We start from the raw sequence: 20,944 nt of genomic DNA on the forward strand, positions 1-20,944 counted from the left end.
AGATTCTTTTAAATGTTTTCACTTTTCTAACTTTAGGAAATCAAATATCAATTAAGATTTTAAGGAATAAATGTTAGCATATGTATATTAAACTGACAATACAGTTTTTTTCAGTAAATCTATTTGAATCTTTTCAGTAAAGTACAAATTTAGAAAGCTTGGGGTTTAGAACCCTACTCTTATAATTTCTGGTCGTTTTGACTTTGACTCTTATTTATTTTAATTTCATTTTTTTTTGGGGGGGGTTTCATTTATCTATTAATAGTGATTTGCGGTAGTTGTATTCTTGGTAGATTATTTGATTCTATTTTTGTTCATTTTGGTTTAATGGAGTTCTTTACTTTTTTTTTACTTTAAAAAAAAAAAAGTTTTTTAATTAATTTCTGCTCGTTTTGTATTGCCATAGTCTTTTTCAGGGAGAAAGACTGAGCCTCTTCTTAAAGTTAAACAATCATCCCTTCCATAAAAATCTTAAATACCCCATGGGCATAGCTTACAACCCTTGCTCCTAAACTCTGGGGATTGTTTCAATCCCGAAGGCGTTGTTATATTATATTTAGACCATTTTGAATAGAATAGCTATCTCAAAATTTCTATTAGATGCATTTCGGGACAATACGACGTGTGTATGGGGGGAGGGTTAGCTGCCCTCCAATCACTTGTACTCTTAAAAAGAACACTAGAGCGTCTGATTACCAATCAAATGAGCCCTTTCCGAAGCTGATATGACCATGCTTTCTATAAAAACCCTATATGTCCCCAGGGCATAACTTACAACCCTTACCGTGAGGGCTAGGGGTTTTGTTATCCTCAAAGACATAATTTTGCAGACCGTTCTGATACACTGAAAAAATTGCTGTCTCTAAGTTTCAATTGGAAGTGTTTGGGGTAATTATGGGTGTGGGGTGGGGCATTTGCCCTTTGATCACTTTCTACCAATAAAAAAGTCACTATTCTTCTCAGTTTTAATCAAATGAGCCCTGTTTCGAAGCTTTTACGACAAAACTTTCTATAAAAAAAACCTTATATGCCCCAAGGGCATAACTTACGACCCTTGTCTTTAGGGCTATGGGGGGGGGCGATTTTCATCCTCAAAGACATAATCTCCAGACCTTTCAACTACGTTGAACAAAATGACCATATCAAAATGTTGATCAGGGATTTTTGGGGAAATGATGGGGGGGGGGGATTCTCCCTCCGAATACTTTCGACTATTAAAAAGGGCAATAGCCCTTTCAGTTTCCAATGAAATGAGCTTCTTTTGAATTTTTCCCGATAAAGCTTTCTATAAAAACATCATATGCCCCCAGGACATAACTTACAACCTTAGCCCTGAGGGCTTTACGGGGGGGGGGGTTGTCCTCCTCAAAGACCTAATTTCCAGAATTTTCAACTACGTTCAACAAAATAGTTATCTCAAAATTTTGATTTCATGCGTTTGGGGAAATGGTGGGCGTGAGAGGGGGGTTAGTTACCTTCACTTTTGACTATTAAAAGGGCACTAGCCCTCTCAAATCCCAATTGAATGGGCCCCTTTGAAGTTTCTACGACAACGCTTTCTATCAAAAATCTTAGATGCCCCCAGAGTATAACTTACAACCTTTGTCCTGGGGGCTCTGAGGGGGTTATCATCCTCAAAGACATAATTTCCAGAACTTTCAACTACGTTGAACAAAATGGCTATCTCAGAATTTTGATTGGATGTTTTTGGGGGAAGGTTGGGCGTGAGAAGGGGGTTAGTTGGCCTCCGATCACTTTCGACTATTAAAAATAGCAATAGCCCTTTGAATTTCCATTTGAATGTGCCCTTTTTCAAGTTTTTACGACAAAGGTTTCAATAAAAACCTTATATGCCCCCAGGGTATGACTTACAACCTAAGTCCTGAGCGCTCTGGGAGAGTGTCATCCTCAAAGACCTAATTTCCAGAACTTTCAACTACGTTGAACAAAATTGCTATCTAACTATTTTGATTGGATGTGTTTTGGGGAATGATGGGTGTAAAAGGGATGTTATTTGAACTCCAGTCACTCTTAACTTTTAGAAAGGACACTAGCTCTCTTAATTTCCAATTTAATGAACACCTTTTAAAGTTTCTACGACAACGCTATCTATAAAAACCTTATACGTCCACCAGACACAGCTTACAACCTTTGCCCTGAGGGATTTTTGGGGGGGGTTGTCCTCCTCAAAGACCTAATTTCCAGAATTTTCAACTACGTTCAACAAAATGGTTATTTCAAAATTTTGATTGGATGCGTTTGGGGAAATGGTGGGTGGGAGAGGGGGGTTAGTTACCCTCCAATCACTTTTGACTATTCAAAGGGCACTAGCCCTCTCAACTTCCAATTTAATGAGCCCCTTTTGAAGTTCCTACGACAGCACTATCTATAAAAACCTTATATGCCCCCAGGGCATAACTTACAACCTTTGCCCTGGGGGTTCTGGAGGGTTTGTCTTCCTCAAATACGTAATTTACAGAACTTTCAACTACGTTGAACAAAATGGCTATCTAAAAAATTTAATTGTATGCATTTGGGGAAATGGTGGGCGTGAGAGGGGGTTAGTCATCCTCAATGACCTAATTTCCAAAACTTTAAACTACGTTGAACAAAATGGCTATCTCAGAATTTTGATGGGATGTTTTTGGGGAAAGGTGGGCATGAGAAGGGGGTTAGTTGGCCTCCAATCACTTTTGACTATTAAAAATAGCACTAGCCCTTTGAATTTCCATTCGAATGAGCCCTTTTTCAAGTTTCTACAACAAAGATTTCAATAAACATCTTATATACCCCCAGGGTATAACCTAAAACCTTCGCCCTCAAGGCTCTGGGGGGAGTACCATCCTCAAAGACCTAATTTCCAAAACTTTCAACTACGTTGAACAAAATTGCTATCTGAAAATTTTGATTGGATGTGTTTGGAGAAATGGTGGGCGTGAGAGGTGTGATAGTTACCCTTCACTCACTCTCGACTATTAAAAAGGACACTAGCCGCCTCAATTTCCAATTGAATGAGCCCCTTTTGAAGTTTCTAAGACAACGCTATCTATAAAAACCTTAGATGCCCCCAGGGCACAACTTACAGCCTTTGCCCTGGGGGCTCTAAGGGGTTTGTAATCCTCAAATACATAATTTCCAGAACTTTCAACTTCTTAGAACAAAATGGCTATCTAAAAATTTGGATTGTATGTGTTTAAGGAAATGGTGGGCGTGAGAGGGGGTTAGTTTCCCTCCAATTATTTTCAACTATTAAAAAGGGCACTAGCCATTTCAATTTCCAATCGAATGAGCCCTTTTTCAAGTTTCTACGACAAAGCTTTCAATAAAAACCGTATATGCCCCCAGGGAGTTACTTATAACCCTTGCCCTGAAGACTCTGGGATGAATGTCCTGCTCGAAGATATCATTTCCAGAACTTTCAACTGCGTTAAACAAAATGGCTATCTTAAAATTTTGATTGGATGTGTTTGGATAAACGGTGGGCGTGGAAGGGGTGTTAGTTGCCTTCCAATCACTTTCTAATATAAAAAAGTGCACTTGCCATTTTAATTTCCGATCGAATGAGCCCTTTTGGAAGTTTTTACGACAACACTTTCTATAAAAACCTTATATGCCCCCAAGGCATAACTTACAGCCCTTGCCCTGAGGGCTCTGGGGGGGGGGTCATCTTCAAAGACCTAATTTCCAGAACTTTCAACTACTATGAACAAAATGACCATATCAAAATGTTGATCGGGGATTTTGGGGGAAATGATGGGCGTGGGGGGGCGGGTTCTCCCTCTGAATACTTTCGACTATTAAAAAGGGCAATAGCGCTTTCAGTTTCCAATGAAATGAGCTTCTTTTGAATTTTTTCCGATAAAGCTTTCTATAAAAACATCATATGCCCCCAGGGCATAACTTACAACCTTAGCCCTGAGGGCTTTACGGGGGGGGGGGGGGGGTTGTCCTCCTCAAAGACCTAACTTCCAGAATTTTCAACTACATTCAACAAAATGGTTCTCTCAAAATTTTGATTGGATGCGTTTGGGGAAATGGTGGGCGTCAGAGGGGGGTTAGTTACCTTCCAATCACTTTCGACTATTAAAAGGGTACTAGTCCTTACAATTTCTAATTAAATGAGCCCCTTTGATGTGTTTACGAGAAAACTATCTGTAAGAGCCTTAGATGCTCCCAGGGCATAAATTACAATCTTTACCCGGAGGGCTGTGGAGGCTTCGTCATCGTCAAAGACATAATTTCCAGAACTTTCAACTACGTTGAACAAAATGGCTATCTCAGAATTTTGATTGGATGTTTTTGGGGGAAGGTTGGGCGTGAGAAGGGGGTTAGTTGGCCTCCGATCACTTTCGACTATTAAAAATAGCAATAGCCCTTTGAATTTCCATTCGAATGAGCCCTTTTTCAAGATTCTACGACAAAGGTTTCAATAAAAACCTTATATGCCCCCAGGGCATAACTTACAACCTTAGCCCTGAAGGCTCTGGGAGAGTGTCATCCTCAAAGACCTAATTTCCAGAGCTTTCAACTACGTTGAACAAAATTGCTATCGAACTATTTTGATTGGATGTGTTTGGGGAAATGATGGGCGTGAGAGGGGTGTTAGTTACCCTTCAATCACTCTCGACTATTAAAAAGGGCGCTAGCCCTCTCAATTTCTAATTTAATGAGCCCCTTTTGAAGTTTCTATGACAACGCTATCTATAAAAACCTTATATGCCCCCCGGGCATAACTTACCACCTTAGCCCTGAGGGCTTTTGGGGGGGGGGGTTGTCATTCTCAAAGACATAATGTCCAGAACTTTCAACTACGATGCACAAAATTGCTATCTCAAAATTTTGATTGGATGCGTTTGGGGAACTGGTGGCTGGGAGAGGGGGGTCATTTACCCTCCAATCACTGTCGACTATTAAAAAGGGCACTATCCCTCTCAATTTCCAATTGAATGAACCCTTTTGAAGTTTCTAGGAAAACACTATCTATACAAACCTTATATGCCCCCAGGGTATAACTTAAACCTTTGCCCTGGGGGTTCTTGAGGGTTTTTCATCCTCAAATACGTAATTTACAGAACTTTCAACTACGTTGAACAAAATGGCTATCTAAAAATTTAATTGTATGTATTTGGGGAAATGGTGGGCGTGAGAGGGGGTTAGTCATCCTCAATGACCTAATTTCCAAAACTTTAAACTACGTTGAACAAAATGGCTATCTCAGAATTTTGATTTGATGTTTTTGGGGGAAAGGTGGGCATGAGAAGGGGGTTAGTTGGCCTCCAATCACTTTTGACTATTAAAAATAGCACTAGCCCTTTGAATTTCCATTCGAATGAGCGCTTTCTCAAGATTCTAAGACAAAGCTTTCAATAAAAACCTTATATGCCCCCAGGGCATGACTTAAATCATAATTCCTAAGGGCTTTGGGGGGAGTGTCATCCTCAGAGAACTCATTTCATAATCTCTTTATTACTTTGAACAAAATGGCTAGCTGGATGTTTTTATTGGATCTCTTTTGGAAAATGGTGGGCGTGAGAGGGGGGCTAGTTACCCTCCAATTACTTTTGACTATTAAAAAAGGCACTAGCCCTCTCAATTTCCAATTGAATGAGCGCTTTTTGAAGTTTCTATGACAACGTTATCTATAAAAACCATATATTCCCCCAAGCCATAACTTACAACCTTTGCCCTGGGGGCTCTAAGGGGTTTGTCATCCTCAAATACATAATTTCCAGAACTTTCAAATTCTTAGAACAAAATGACTATCTCAAAATTTTGATTGCATATAGTTTAAGGAAATGGTGGGCGTGAGAGGGGGTTAGTTGCCCTCGAATTATTTTCAACTATTAAAAGGGGCACTAGCCATTTCAATTTCCAATCGAATGAGACCTTTTTGAAATTTCTACGAAAACGCTTTCTATAAAAAGCTTATATGCCCCCAGGGAATAACTTACAATCCTTGCCTGGAAGACTTTGAGGGGTGTGTCCTGCTCAAAGATATAATTTCCAGAACCTTCAACTGTGTTGTACAAAATGGCTGTCTTAAAATTTTGATTGGATGTGTTTCGATAAATGGTGGGCGTGGAAGGGGTGTTAGTTGGCTTCCAATCACTTTCGACTATTAAAAAGGGCACTAGCCATTTCAATTTCCAATCCAATGAGCCCTTTTTGAAGTTTTTACGACAACACTTTCTATAAAAACCTTATATGCCCCCAGGGCATAACCTACAACCCTTGCCCTGGGGGCTATGGGGGTGGGGTCATCTTCAAAGACCTAATTTCAAGAACTTTCAACTACTATGAACAAAATGGCTATCTCTAAATTTTGATTGGATGTGTTAGGGGAAAAGGTGGGCGTCAGAGGGGGGTTAGTTGCCCTCAAATAACTTTTGACTATTAAAAAGGGCACTAGCCCTTTGAATTTCCAATCGAATGAGCCCTTTTTGAAGTTTCTACAACAAAGCTTTCAATTAAAACCTTATATACCCCCAGGGCATAACTTACAACCATTGCTCTGAGGGCTATGGGGGGAGTGTCCTCCTTAAAAACATAATTTCCATCTGGAAATCAACTACGCTGAACAAAATGGCTATCTCAAAATTTTGACTGGATTTGTTTGGGGAAATGGTGGGTGTGGAAGGGGTGTTCGCTGCATCTCAAACACTTCCAACTATTAAAAAGGGCACTAGCCATTCCAATTTCAAATTGAATGAGCCCTTTTCGAAGTTTCTACGACAACTCCTTCGATACGAAATGCCCTGGTCTAGAAAGAAAAAAAATAATACATTGTGCCAAGTCGTTCTTTACTTAGGTAGCGCTATTGCGCTGCCTATGATATGGGACAAGAGTTCAGTTTCAGTTGCAGCAACCATGGCGGATCTAGAATTTAATTCTGCTGGTTAGATTGTGCAAATGCGTTTCCATGATAATCCAAACAAGAAGAAAAAGAAAAATAATCTTACATTGCAGTTACAATAAAAATCTAACAATTGAAATTTTTAAAAAGTTTCAATTTAAAGTTTCAAGCAATTTAAAGTTTAAAAAATCAAAACCCAACTTTAAAAAAATGTATTAACGCAGAAGAAACTAAGAACTTTTATTCAGTGCGTTTGAAGGATTGGTCCCATTGACCCCTGTTTGGAAGCTGCAATAGTACCTAAATAATTAATTTTCGCTATTCATAATAACGCCTTAATAACATCATAGTCTGTAGGAGCTTATTCGGGCTTATGACCTTAATTGGAATCGCTGCCTCGATGTTGTTTGCCCAATTATTCACTTAAAACTAGGCGGCCAAACTATTTTTAAGGGGCCAACTATTTGACTTTACTACTTGAAAAATATATTTAAAGAAACGGAGGGTAGGGAAATATGAAAGTAATACGAAATATGAAAGTAATTTTTTTCTATTTAGAGATCATTATCGATTTTATTTCAGCTTAGGCTAACTTTGACGGATTTAGATCCAATTTTAACAAGTAACTGTTAAAGGAACTTAAACCAAATAAGAACTTAAACAGTGAGGAAAAAACAACTTAGAGCCATAAAAACCTCTTGACGGAAACTACACTTTCTAGATTATTTTTCTTGACGAGCCATCAGCTGGTGTTGATCCATATTCAAGACGTCATTTATGGGAACTATTGAAGAAACGAAAAGAAGGAAAATGTATTATTTTAACAACTCATTTCATGGATGAAGCAGACATATTGGCTGATCGTAAAGCCATCGTCAGCCATGGTAAAGTACGATGCTGTGGCAGCTCACTTTTTCTTAAAAATAAATTTGGAGTTGGATACCACCTTACGTGAGTTTTTTTATTTTCTTTTTTTGCGTACGCCCTGAAAATCAAGCTTCAAGCCATCAAACGTGTATTTAAAAGGATAGAAATTGATCAACTCTAATCAAAATAACAGTTGAGGCTCAAAAATAAGTTCAAGTTAAAATGGAACCCAAAAAACTACTTGAGATTATTTACCAGCGTTTTCAGTTTCTTAAATTTTAATATTTGGTTTTCAATTTAATTCGTCATCAGTGCCTTAATTTGAAATATCATTATTTTTCAATAATTATAGTATATACTAAATCATTTAATACTTAATATACTTAAACATTATATTCTTAATAAATATTATTGCATTATATATCTAATTTTAAATATTGAGTGTCATAATTTGGAAATTTAGGTGATTTTTCTATAAAGTTACCTTAGACTTTAGTCCTCCAGGGGCAAGTTTGGCACATAGGGCATCAACAAAGCCTCGCCAGATGTCTTGGAGCGGAGCAACAGCCGTGATGTCTTCCCACTGTGGTTGTAATGACAGCTCAGCACTCAACAGGTCTTGGTCGTACTGTCGTCAGAGGACGTGTTTTGGTCGCTCTCATTTTCGCCCACCCTCGGATTGCCACTCGTAGACAGCATTTGGAAGACGGTCTCCTGGTATTCGGAGGACATAACCAAGATTGATCCATCTTCTCTGCTTCAGGGGATTAGTTACTGACGGTTGACCTGATCGTCTGCAAGCCACTATGATCGTAACCCTGTCTTCCCAGAAAATGCTAAGAATTTTTCTGGGGCAGACATTTTCAAATGCTAGGATACGTTTTTGCAGCTGGACATTCAGCTTCCTGCTTTCACTTGAATAAGGGCGAACGAACGTCAAACATTGCTATTCAACAGACGGAGCTTTAGGGGCAAAGAGTATTTATTGCTTCACCATACTGGTTTCAGTTGGCTGGAGGTCGATGTTGCTTGTCCAATTCTCCTTTTTATCTCGTTGACTATCCCTCCATCATATTCAATCCAACTTCCAAGATATTTGAATTTCTGGACTTGTCCGATTGTTTTCCCGTTGTATTTAAGGGTCAAAGGTGAGTTGGATGTGCTCTTCGATTTACCAACGTTTACTATTAGTCCAACTTTCTCAGCCTTGTCTGCTATGGTGTCAAGTAGTTGCTGCAAATGTTGCTTCACCTCTTCTAAAAGTACTAAGTTGTCTATGAAGTCTAGCTCTGTGAGCTAATGGCCACTGACTTTTGCACCAAAGTTTGATGCTTGCCGTAGGACATAATCCATTACTAGGACGAATAGGAACGGGGACAACATACATCCTTGTTTCACCCTAGAGACAATCTTGCAGAATCTTATCTCCCCATTTTCCGTTCGGACACATAATTTGCTCTCTTTGTAAAGGGCCATTATTATTCGGACTAGTTAATTAGATACTCCATAAAGTTTCAAAATTTTCCATAAAACATGGTGATCGATGGAATTAAACGCTTTTTTCAAAATGAATGAAGAGCAGATCCAGCATTTTAGTCCTTTCTCTTGGCTCTTCCACCATAAGTCTGAGGATAAAATTAAGATCAGAACCTGATCTACCAGGCCGGAATCCATGTTGTTCTTCCCTTAGATGTGAGTCAAGAACTGCTCTCAAACGCTGCAATATAATCGTGGCCAAGAGTTTATTCGACACTGAAGTCAGGTTGATCCCCCTCCAGTTGTCACAGTTGAGAGCATTTCCCTTCTTGAATAGTTTGACTAGAATACCTCTAGTTCAATCACGTGGAACCTTTTCCATTCTCTAAACTGCTACCAGAAGAGCAGTCCATACATTTAGGCAGGCTAGAAAGGATGTCTTTAGCATTTCTGCCGTTATCCCATCGACTCCCGGTGCACGGTCATTTTTAAGCTTTTTGACCGCCGCTTCTACCTCTACAGTGCTGTAAGGATCAGCTACTACTGCTACTACTACTACCAATTCACTGCAGCACCAAGCCACCTGAGGCGAACACAGCTACGCATGCTCCTCTTCCATCCCAATCTATTCAAAGCCTCTCTTTTTACACCCGCCCACGAAGTTCCCATTTCCTTTAAATCTTTCTTTATGACGTCCTCCCCCCCCCCCCAGACGAGGACGACTTGCTTTCCGTTTAGTCCTGGACGGTTGGCCGAAAAGAACAATCTCTGGCAATCTGTCATCCTTCATCCGCACAACGTGCCCTAGCCACCTCAACCTTTCTTTCATTATAGCCCTAAAGAGTGGTATTGAACCATATTTTTGTATAGTCTAATGTTTGAAATACGGTCAGTCACCCGGGTACCCAGAACAATCCTTAAGCAATTTCTCTGGAAAATACCTAGCAAATCTTCATCCGCTTTTCTGAGTGCCCATGCTTCAGAGCCATATTTGACCACTGTCATCACTGTAGATTCTAATATTCTAATCTTGGTTTGCAGACTTATCTTCCTATTCTTCCAAAAAAAATTTAATTGTGAAAAAACACCCTGATTCTTGGCTATTCTACTTTTAACATCTTCACTGCTCCCACCATCTTTACTAATAATGCTACCAAGGTAAGTGAGGCTGCCCACCTGATCAATCTTTTCAGTACCCAACGTCACCTTTTCATCTTCACTTATTACTAGCCTTTGTGGCTTGGTTTTCTTAACATTAATTTTCAAATTGATCCTACCGCCCTTAACACGCAAAACAGTTAAGAGTTCATTCATTTTGCTCCCATTTTCCTCTAGGATGCTTAAATCATCAGCATAATCTAAGGCCAGGAGACTTTTTCCTCCCCATTTGATTCCGTGGTCTCCCATTGCCTTTCCTGTGCTGCTTAAGACAAATTCCATCAAAATAATCCATATAAAGGGGGATAGAACACAACCCTTTGCGTCAATACGTAAAAACAGGATATCAGGTACAGTTTCTCTCTCTTGGGGTGGGGGATGATTTAGTATATTTTCAAAATGGGATGTCCATCTTTCGTCTACTTTCTTGTGATCTGAAATTACGTTGCTGGTTTCATCTTGACCAAGCGAAAAGCGATTCACTTTTTTTCCAACTGTCTCATTGGTTAGTCGGTAAACCATCCTGGAGACACCTTTCTTCACAGCCTCTTCGACAAGTTCCATTTTCTCTTCTACCTTTTTTCGCTTATATCTTCTTGTACTCTTTTTGAGAGCTTTATCCTCTTATTTATAGCGAAGCTGCAGACGTTCTTTATCTTCGGGCCTTGACACATTCAGGATATTTCTCTTCGCTTCCTTTCGCCGATCATTGAATTTCCAGGTTTCGTCCGATGTCCAATCAATCAATCAATTTATTCAGAAGAAACACAGAAAATATTACAGAACTTTAGACTTCCCACAAACGCTCTTTGACCTGTGAGAGTGGGAGACTAAATATAACATTAAATAATAGCACTAAAATGAAACAGAAGGATAAGAAGAAAAAAGAAGAAAAAAACTAAACAACCCAAAAAATTATCATGTCAATCAAAATAAATGAATTAAGCAAATTGAAAAGTAAAGATAGTGGAGAAAAAAGAAGGGAGGAGATAACTAACTGTCTACACATAAGAGGGGCTGATCTGGAAAAGAAGTAGACTAGATTTAGCTAGATTTAGGGCAAGGCGATTTGCATTGAAACAAGCAAAGGTTCTTTCTAAAACAGAATACGCTTTCTTGATAAGGGAAGAATATTTAATTTCTGAACACCCAAGAGTAGTAACATCTGCAAATGCAAATAGCACTGGATCTTGAGCTGCGTCACTAGGTGAAACAAAATTGTGATCGCAAATACTACAGCAACTTCGTTTAGTTTGTTCAGATACAGTAATAAAAAGATCATTGATGAATATAAGGAATACAACAGGTCCTAGGATTGACCCTTGAGGGACACTAAAATCAACACGGAATTGATCTTGAAGTTTAGGGTCAATACTGATAGACCTTTCAAATAGAGTTTCAAACCAATGATAACTGTTTCTCGTATCCCTATTTGTTCCATCTTGGAAAATAGGATAGTTTGTGATACGCTGTCAAACGCTTTTCTGACATCAAGAAAAATTGCAGCTGGAATTCTACCCTAATCAAGTGCCTTGTCAATGAACTTCAGCAAGGTCATGTAAGCATGTTCTGTTGAGTGTTTAGGGTGAAAACCAAACTGATTGCAATGGAAAAATTGTTTTGTTTTTATCAAGAAACGACAAAACTCTACAGTACATACATTTTTCAAAAATCTTACTAAAGGCTGATAAAAGAAAAATTGTCTTGGTGGCATCATGGTAGGTATTCTTGATTATCAACCAGATATCTTCGACACCATGATTGTCAGTTTCATCTGTTAGATTCAATGCTTCAAATCTGTTTTTCGGAGAAATACAGAAATCCTTTCGTAAGTCTCAGTTTTTTGATTTGTCGGTGTCAAACGGCCTATAGGTACTGGTCGCTTTCTTCTTTTGAGCTTTTAACATAATATGTATTTCAACCATCATCAATGTGTGGTCTGAATTAACGTTATCTCCTCGAAAACCACATACGTCAAACAAGCTGCTTCTCCAACGTCTTGGAATTGGAAAGTGGTCGGTTTGGATTTTTGTTTGACTATCTTGGGACACCCTGGAATATTTGTGGATTGACTTATGCTCGAACAATGTGCCACCTATGGTGAAGTCGTTGCTCAGTGCTTAGTCTACACGAAGCGCTCCGTTTTTACTGATAACTCCTATGCCATGTGGGGCCATGACTTATGGGCAATACTGACGGTCTGCTCCAATTTTGGCATTGTGGGTACCCACAACCCAGAGAATATCATGTCCGGGCACATCCTTGGTTACCGCTTGTAACATTTCATAGAATTTGTCGTTGTCATCGTCGTCGGCTTCATCTGTGGGAGCATAGCAGGTAATGATGGTCAATTTGGTGTGGTTTGAGATATTGGACCAACAATAAACGTTCGTTTATAGGGTTCCAGCTCACCATTACCCTCGATGCGCGAGGTAATATCAAAACTCCGACTCCATCGCGGTGTGTTGCACGATCTCCACTAAAAGCCCATGTGTATCCGTCGACAAGTTTCTCTAGTCCGCTTCCTGTCCATGTAACTTCACTTAGGACAAGTATATCCCGGCAATAATGTTTCATTTCTGTGAGAACTTGTTGGGTTCTTGAAATCTCGTTCATCGTTCTTACATTCCAAAATCCTATTTTGGTGGTTCCTTCGCAGTCAGTATTTGAGTCCAAGGTCATGCAGGGGTCACCATCAGGCTGGTTGAAGTATCCGAGGCTATTGTAAAAGATTCAGTAGCCCCGCTGGGTCCGTGTGTGGACTGAAAACCTTCAGTTTAACCCTCCTCCTTATTGCAGGCTTGGGACTGGCTGCTATGCACCCATTCGTATACATAATAGGCGGAGTTTTTCTATAAACAGATACCAAAATGCTGCTAAGGCTCAAAATATCTCAATTCATTCATGAATTAAGTTTGGATGTTTGTACTAGCCAAAATATTTGAGCAGTTGGAGATGCACTCTAAACATCTGATTCCTTTTGAATGCTGCACAATTATCGTAGGTCCTGCTCTTCTATTCTATTAATTAAAAAAAAACTTTCCGAAAAATAAGTGTTTCAAAGAATAGTAAAGGCCATTTTAAATTTAAGCTCAGGAGATACAAATACCTGTTAAAATTCAAACTCAAAACGACCAGAAATTACTACTAAAGAATAAATGAAACCCAAAACGAACAGAAATTAAATAAACAATCATTGCAAAAAACATACATCAAGTAATAATATAAATGAATAAATAGATCTTAAAGCGAGTAATGCTTAGATTGAATATGAAAATCAAGTTTAAAACGAAATAAATATTTTGCGATTAAAGTATAAATGAAACTTAAAACGAACAGAAATTAAATAACAATCAATGCGAACAAACATACAATATATATTAATGTAAATGAATAAATAAATCTTAAAACGAGTGAAGCTTAAATTGAATATGCAAATCAAGTTTGAATCGAATAAAAATAGCTACAAAAAGAGTTTCGGTATCGCCTCATTGCAGAAGCCTAAAACCTAACGCGCCATTGGCGCCTTTCTGAAAACAAATTATATTACAAATGTTTTCTTTTATACTTAATATTGAAAATCAATATTAAAAAATTACAGTAAAATTTTGAACTGATGAGCTTTTAGCCATTAATATCATTATACATCAAATATTCAGTTTAATTTATTAGTTCTTTTAAAGATTTGTCAAGACAAATATAGTTTCACTACAAACAAAATTTGGATACTGCCCCCTTCTTTAACTGTAAAAAACCTAAAGCCTTCTGCGTCATTGGCGCTTCATTGAAAACGAATAATTTGTATGTTAAAGATGTATTCTTTTACAGTTCTCAAAGCCTTGAAAATGAAAATAAAAATTGATCGAAAAAAAAAATATTTAACTGATGGAAATTTAAACAATTAATATAAACATATACATACTATTCATTTTTATTGTGTTTATGTTTTAAAAGACTTTTCAAGACTCATATAGTTTTGCCATTTTTTTTAACTCTGCCATTTTTTCTAACTAATCGTGTTGGTTTGCTATGAAAACATTCTATGGCTTCTAGGCATTTCTATTTGAGCGGAAAACTGCACCTCAAACTTTGTGGAACATGCATTTTCTTGCATGAAACAGCAAAATATGATAAAATGTCAAATTTCGGAGTGTTCCACTACCCACAAGCAAGTGTCATTGGTATTTTCGAATCCACTAGGTCAATTTAGGGGGTGGAGGGTAGGCTAATTCTCGTAGCAGCCCCATTCCGTCGTGGTATGAGTCACACTTTCAACACCTGGCGTCCGGACTATCTTATAATCTACCAAGCACACAACTACCCCAAATCAGTATCAATAAATAAATGAAACCCAAAAGGAACAAATATTACAATAAATATTAGAGTCAAACTCAAAACGAGCATAAATTAATATGAGTAGGGTTCAAAACCCCTATGTTTTCTAAAAGCCAGAATATAATTTGTACTTTACTGAAAAAAATTCAAATGAGTTTACAGAAAAATATATGGATTGTCAATTTAATATACATATGCTGATATTTATTCCCTAAAATCTTAATTAATGAAAGAATTGTTTTCAGTAAAGCGCCAATGACGCAGTAGGTTTTAGGCTTCTGCAGTGAGGCGATACCCAAACTCTTGTTTGTAGTTATTTTTATTCAGTTCAAACTTGATTTGCATATTCAATTTAAGTTTCACAAGATTTATTTAATCATTTATGTTATTTCTTATGGTTTGTTTTTTCCAATGATCGTTTATTGAGTTTCTCTTTGTTTTGAGTTTCATTTATCCTTAAATAGTAGTCTCTAATCGTTTTGAGTTTAAATTTTACAAGACGTTCTTATTTGCTGAGCTTAACTATAAAATGGCCTTTACTTTTCTTTGAAGAACTTATTTTTCGGAAAGTTTTTTTTAATTAATTTTTGTTCGTTTTTGATTGCAAAAAGTTTCAAGTTTTTATGGCATGGGGGGGGGGTGGTTAATGTCCGATTAATCTTGACTTTAAAAAACGGATCTAGAACTTTCAGTTTAAATCGAATGAGGCTTTTTTCAAAGTCTGTACGATTACTTCTTTCATAAAAACCTTATATATGAACAACAGACAGCTTGCATAACTTGTGGACAGCGATTGACAACAACGAATGGATTGAAAAAATAGCTTCAATAAGGGGGTTTAGACCATTTCACTTGCTGACACATAGGGATCACGACTGTTTGGAATTGAACTTAATAGGATTTTGTGTGACAAAGCAATTTTACATCTATCTCAGAGTATGTATTTTAACCTTATAATTGGATAATTATAATAGATTTCCTATGTGTTCTTCCCATACAAAACCCCTTCCCATAAGTTATAAACCCCCTTTAATAAGTTATGCCCCAGGGCATAAATTACAACGCCTACCCCCGGGCCCTGGTGGGCTGTGTCGACACCGGAGTTTTTGTTAACAGAACTTTGAACTATTATAACAAAATGTCTATCTCAAAATTTTCATCCGATGCATTTAGGACGCGCCGAAGTGGGGGGGGGGGCTAGTCACCCTCCAATCTCTTTTGACTCTTAAAAAGTGAACAAGAAATTTCAATTTTCAGTCTAATGAGACTCTCCAAAGTTTATACGAGCATCCCTTCCATAAGAAATAATGGGAAGGATTCGGAGAATCCTTAAATTACAACTCTTGCCCTGAGGGCTGTAGGGGAGTTGTCATCCTCAAAGACGTAATTTCCAGAACTTAAAACTACGTTTAATAAAATGGCTGTCTCAAAATTTTGATTGGATTTTGATTGGAGGGGGGTTAGTTGCCCTCCAATTACTTTCGACTGTCAAAAAGGGCACTCGACTTTTGAATTTCCAATCAAATGAGCCTTTTTTGAAGTTTCTAGGACAACACCTTCTATAAAAACCTAATATGCACCTAGGGTATAACTTGCAATCCCTGCACTGAGGGCTTTGGGGGATTCTTCTCCTCAAAAGTATGTTTTCTATCCAGAAATCAACTACGCTGAACAAAATGGCTATCTAAAAATTTTGATTGGATGTGTTTGGGGAAATGATGGGCGTGGGGGGGAAGGGGGCTTGTATATTTTTTATCTGAAATCAACTATGCTGAACGAAATTGCTATCTCAAAATTTTTATCGGATGTGTTTGGGGGACGGATGGGCGTGGGGGGGCCAGTTGCCCTCCAACCACTTTCGACTATTAAAAAGGGTGCTATCCCTTTGAATTTCCAATCGAATGAGCCTTTTTTGAAGTTTCTACGACAACACCTTCTATAAAAACCTTATGTGCCCCCAGGTCATATCTTAAAACCCTTGCCCTGAAGGTTGTGGGGGAGCGTCCTCCTCAAAAACATATTTTCTATGCGGAAATCAAATACGCTGAGCAAAATGGCTATCTCAAAATTTTGATTGGATGTGTTTGGGGAAATGATGGGCGTCGGGGGGGGGGGGGGGGCTAGTTGCCCACCAATCACTTTCGAATATTAAAAAAGGCACTAGCCCATTGAATTTCCAATCGAATGGGCCTGTTTTGAAGTTTATACTACAACGCCTTCTATAAAAGCCTTATATGCCCTCAGGACACAACTTAAAATCCTTGCCCTGAGGGTTTTGGGAGAGTATCCTCCTCAAAAATATATTTTCTATCTGGAAATCAATTGCGCTGAACAAAATGGCTATCTCAAAATTTTGATTGGATGTCTTTGGGGAAATGATGGGCGTGGGGGGGAGGGGGGCTAGTTACACTCCAATCACGTTTGACAATTAAAAAGGGCACTAGCCCTTTAATTTCCAATCGAATGAGCATGTTTTGAAGTTTCTATCACAACGCCTTCTATAAAAACCTTATATGCCCCCAAGGCATAACTTAAAACCCTTACCCCGAGGGTTGTGGGGGAGTATCCTCCTCAAAAATATATTTTCTATCTGGAAATCAACTACGCTGAGCAAAATGGCTATCTCAAAATTTTGATTGGATGTGTTTGGGCGATTGATGGGCGTGGGGGGACTATTTGCCCTCCAATCACTTTCAACTATTAAAAAGGGCACTAGCCTTTTAATTTCCAATCGAATGAGCCTGTTTTGAATTTTCTACAACAACGCCTTCTATAAAAAAAACTTATATGCCGCCAGGGCATAACTTAAAACCCTTGCCCTGAGGGTTGGGGGGAGGGAGTATCCTCCTCAAAAATATATTTTCTATCTGGAAATCAACTACGCTGAACAAAATGGCTATTTCAAAATTTTGATTGGATGTGTTTGGGGGAATAATGGGCGTAGGGGGGGGGGGGGGGGGGTAGTTGCCCTCCAATCATTTTCGAATATTAAAAAGGGCACAAGAACTCTCGATTTCCAAACAAATGAGCCCCCTTTGAAGTTTCTACGACGACCCCTTCCGTATGAAGTGCCTCTGGGAAAAAAAAAAAAATAACAATAAAACATTGGAGCTGTATGGCCTTTACTATAGGCAACGCTATAGCGTTGCCTCTGATTTTGACAGGATTTGTTCTGTAGCAGTGCTTTTTAGTAAACATGAGATTCAGTAGAAGTTCAAGCATAAATCAACAGTGTTACATTTAAATTATTGATTAAACTCACTTAATTCTATATGTGACGAGACTTCAGGAATAGTCAACATCCTTGACTTAGCTTTGTTGCTACACTTTAAGTGCCACTGGCAAAAAAGTAACTAGACGAGCCACTGAGCTCGAATTTACGTAGAATTTCGATTTAAACGTTACAGCACATTACGTTGCTTGGAAAATATCTAACAAAATTTTAAGTTGAAGGAGTCTTTGAACCTTAAACTTTTAATATTGATGAAAATGCTGCACCATTGAGGAGAATATCAAATAGGTGAAAAATGGACTTGGTTAAACTGCTCCCTGAATTCTTCAATATGTCACGTCATGATGTCGAAAATATTAGCATATACCGAAAATTTTACAGCTTGGGCTTGGTAAAAGCTAAAGATTTTCCTCTTTGTGTGAACAAAGGGGCTAAGTCTTATTTTTAAACAAAATCAGCAGGAAATTTCTAAGCAGTTCCGTTGTCAGTTTCATCCATTTGCTGTATTTTCAGAAGTAGGCTACTTATGTATAAAGTGCTTAACAAAAACCATTTGGCGATAAAGCAGTGCATAAATAGCGATTTTTTCCAAAATGTATTTGGTAAAATAGAATTTTGGATTGAATTGAATTTTGGACCACAATTTTTATCTACAGATTTATCGACTAGTTACATTTTCATTTTTAAAGATACATATTTTGAAACTTTTCTATTGCTTTTCTAATTCTGGTTCGGACACTGATCTGATCAAATAAATTTAGCCTCTTGATGTTTGTAAAAATCACTGTTTTCTCCACAGGACCGGATTATATAGGTGCGGGGCCCAATTGGAATATTTTTGCGGGACCCTCTCTATACATTAATATTTAAATAAAATATACCTGTATAGTAGTTTACGTACGTAAAGTAGTTCACGTACGTAGTGCAAAATATCTCTAATGTAGGACTATCTTGATGAAATTGAAAAAAAAAATTACATGAACTTTTACAGGTATCAGATTTCTATCTTACAAAATATATATTACATAATAATAAGCAAATTAATAAATATCATCCAACAATGCAAACTTAAAATAAATATATTTCTAATTATTTGAATATTACATAATTTACTCCTATCGTCAAAAACAATTTGTTTTAAATTTCAAAATCTTTTTTTGATGGAAAAACGTGCCCTTTCAAAGGGGCCTGATTAGACCCAATCACCTTAATCTTCCTTTATCCAGCCCTGGTTGTCCACTACTCTATCCACTCTTTGCGTTTACATAGGGATACTTTTTTTTCATGAGATGTAGACCATACCGGCCAAGGTTGGACTAAATATTCCCTGCCTCTTACCGACAACATAATTGTATATACCGTTTGCCGAGGTGAAACTACAAACTGAAATTCCTACCGGTCTCTTCTACTTCAATCTTTAAAAAGACTTCCCGTGAGATGCGTAAAAACTTTATTTTTGCTCCCTTTTCAAATACGAAACTGTGGGTAGAACACATAAATACAAAATCGTGTTGAAGTCTATCGCGCCTGTCGCTGAAACGGTGATAAGGCTGGATGAACTAATTTAAAGGAAATTTCCATTACAGATTTGTTGCTTCTGAAAACTGTAATGTTGACACTGTGACTTCAGTTGTTCAAACATATGTTCCAACAGCATTTGTAAAACGACGTCATGGTAAAGAATTGTCTTATATACTGCCGAGAGATCAATGCTCCCAATTTGCTGACTTGTTTGAAGATATTGAAAACAAGATGAAAAATCCTGACTTTCAAGTTTCTTCATGTGGCATCTCTATGACGACGCTAGAAGAAGTCAGTTTTTTTTTAAATTATTTGAAGCTATTTTTGTATCCTAGACAATCCTACGCTTAGGCAGTCTCCGTTCATTATGCTTTGCATTTATGTGCTATTTGATGCCAGGTTTACCTATACATCTTAGGCTTTTGATAGATCAATAGCAGCTACATTAATAAGCTTTTGGGCGGAAAGCTCCTATTCATGTGGAATGCCATTTTAGAAATGACCGCACTTACTAGTTAAAATATAAAAAAATCAAAGCAGCAAGAATAACTCTGTACTGTTTAAGTAGCAAGAATAAATCTGTACTGTTTAATGGAAAGTAAGGACCTCTGGCCTTTAGTAAATATGGTATTACATATTGGAAAGCAGCATGTAGTTTTTGCCTTCAGCCTTCAGCGAACCATTAAAAATCTTCTTATTGTTCTTCTACACCACTCAGTGCTGGGAAACTCAATCCACATATTCCACCCCGATATTACTCTGTCTTTGCACTTTCACATGCCTTTCAGCCTTAATTTATTTACATTTTTACACGGTATGTTTCGTTTCCGTTTGAGTTTGTTTCATGTAACGAATCTTATGCGGAACTATAGTTCAAAGCTGGTTTATATAATGTATTACAGGTAATTACTTGGTATTAAAAAAAAAAAAAAAAAAAAAAAAAAAAAAAAAAAAAAACTGTCTTCCTAATTTAGTAACTGAGATAAATGAGCATTTGAACAAGGTCTTAGACCTTGCTTGTCCATCCAATCACCTAGGACAAAACAGTATATCCAACCCGATAATCCGAAAATCAAGTCCAAAATAGAGCAAAATCAGCATTAATAAGTGTAAGTCATTGTCCCAAAACCAATTATTTCAAAATTAAAATCATCTGTTTTATTATAAATTTTAAAAACTAATGTATTATTAGGTGTAACATTAATATGGATCGCAACATTTTGTTTGCACAAATTCAGAGTTTACACCAACATCAGTGTATGTTTTATGTGACATCTGTCTCAAATCTGATACTGATATTGGCAGGATATAGGGAGGTGACCTTAGACAGTCAGGAACACAAAATTTTTTTTATCATCCAAAAGATACCTGAATTTAATTTAGTATGGTGGTAATTCAAAATGAGTTGTCACTAAGTCAAAGAAGAATTTGATTTCATCTCTATCTTCAAAATGATGCCAGAGGTTCATTTAATATGGTGGTAATTCAAAATTGAACCTTCA

The 20,944-nt window shown here is 37.6% G+C and overlaps 1 protein-coding gene across 1 annotated transcript in view; it reads left to right on the top strand.

The window, feature by feature from the left end:
- LOC148946241 (cholesterol transporter ABCA5-like) overlaps positions 1-20,944 on the top strand; it is a 133,365-nt gene that overhangs the window by 59,037 nt on the left and 53,384 nt on the right. The window contains exons 12-13 of the mRNA XM_089097644.1: positions 7,575-7,804; positions 19,508-19,733. Of these exons, the coding sequence (XP_088953770.1) occupies positions 7,575-7,804; positions 19,508-19,733 (456 nt within the window). The remainder of the gene's footprint in view (positions 1-7,574; positions 7,805-19,507; positions 19,734-20,944) is intronic.

Source organism: Artemia sp. Qi Xiang Cuo, chromosome 12 (assembly GCF_049724085.1).
Source record: "Artemia sp. Qi Xiang Cuo chromosome 12, ASM4972408v1, whole genome shotgun sequence".
In the NCBI taxonomy this organism is placed as follows: Eukaryota; Metazoa; Arthropoda; class Branchiopoda; order Anostraca; family Artemiidae; genus Artemia; species Artemia sp. Qi Xiang Cuo.